At 39.7% G+C, this 1,409-nt stretch overlaps 1 protein-coding gene across 1 annotated transcript; it reads right to left on the bottom strand.

The window, feature by feature from the left end:
• Positions 1 to 384: 384 nt before the first annotated feature.
• LOC105817210 (olfactory receptor 5AC1-like) lies at positions 385 to 1,308 on the bottom strand. The gene has a single exon (XM_012652837.1). It carries the CDS (start codon positions 1,306 to 1,308, stop codon positions 385 to 387), a length of 924 nt encoding a protein of 307 aa, XP_012508291.1.
• Positions 1,309 to 1,409: the final 101 nt, after the last annotated feature.

The raw sequence follows: 1,409 nt of genomic DNA, 5'->3' as shown, positions 1-1,409 counted from the left end.
AGGTCTAAAGAGGTGGGTTGGGCTCATTCACGTAAGTAACTAACCATCTATGCCAGCCTCAGAGCTATTTCTCAATAAGTATTTCTCAGATGTCACAGTAAAATTGCCAATTACCACCTGTAATTTTGGAAGTCCCTAGAAAATAGTTAATTTGCAAAAGCTAAATGCTCAAATACGAATGGAACACAATGTTTCTAAATAAGCTAGTTATGGGTAATATTACCAAACTGTCACCAGACCCATATCGAAGTAAACATATACAAAGCTGGATTCCTTTACACACAGCTCGTGGACCGCCCTGACCACTAGCACTAACCTGTAGGACTTGGGTTTTTTTCAGCAGAAAATAAAGAAGAAACAGTTTGAAAGTTCTCTGACAACTATTTATTTCTTCATTATTCTTCTCAAGGCACTGATAACCTCTTTGTTCCTCAGGCTGTAAATAAAAGGATTTAATAGAGGAATTATTATGGTGTAAAATACAGAATACATTTTGTCCTGATCTTCAGCTGTTCCAGACCCAGGACGCACATACATGAAGAAGAGAGTGCCATAGAACAAAGATACAGAGAGCAGGTGGGCACTGCACGTGGAGAAGGCTTTGCTCCTGCCTTTCTCAGACCTCTTTTTCAGGATGGCAAAGAGGACACAGGAGTAAGAGATTATGATAGTGATAAAAGTGAAGCCTTGTATACAAGCTGAAAAGATTAAAACCAGAAGTATATTAACCATAGGATCAGAGCAAGAAATTTTGAACAATTGTAAAATTTCACAGTAGAAATAATGTATGATATTTGACGTGCAGAAAATTAATCTAACTAACAAACCTACATGAATTGCTGAATGCAGAAAACCAATGAAATATGAAAAACCGATAAACCGAGTACAGAGGTTATTGGACATCACCACTGGATAAGACAAGGGACTGCATATGGCTACATAGCGGTCATAGGCCATCGCTACCAGGAGGAAACATTCTGTGGTCACACTGGAACCAAAAAAATAAAATTGGGCTATACAGTCAAAGAGGGATATCACATGGTTCTTAGATAAAAAATTGATAAGCATCTTAGGAGTCACAGAGGATGAAGTGCATGCATCTGCAAAGGCTAAACTGCCAAGGAATAAGTACATGGGGGTGTGAAGGTGGGGGTCCTTCCAGATGAGAGCAATCAGGCCCAGGTTGCCCACCATGGTGATGAGGTAGATCAGTAAAAACACCAGGAACAGGGGCACCTGCAACCCTGAATGATCTGTAAGTCCTGTGAGGACAAACTCAGCCACCAGAGTCTTATTTTCTTCTGCCATATGTGACCTGGCCAATCACTAGAACAAAAGAATAAGTGAGGAAATAGTCACAAAAGAGTCATAAAATTGGTGACATTTTTGTGTGACTAACATTTTCCCAT

Source organism: Propithecus coquereli, unplaced genomic scaffold, assembly GCF_000956105.1.
Source record: "Propithecus coquereli isolate 6110/MARCELLA unplaced genomic scaffold, Pcoq_1.0 Scaffold40, whole genome shotgun sequence".
Taxonomy (NCBI): domain Eukaryota; kingdom Metazoa; phylum Chordata; class Mammalia; order Primates; family Indriidae; genus Propithecus; species Propithecus coquereli.
Note: the sequence above shows the minus strand (reverse complement) of the source record. Positions and strands in the feature narration are given on the sequence as shown.

Bases quoted from the DNA above. Each gene is read 5' to 3' on its own strand.
- LOC105817210 (XM_012652837.1), bottom strand. From the start codon at position 1,308: ATGGCAGAAGAAAATAAGACTCTGGTGGCTGAGTTTGTCCTCACAGGA.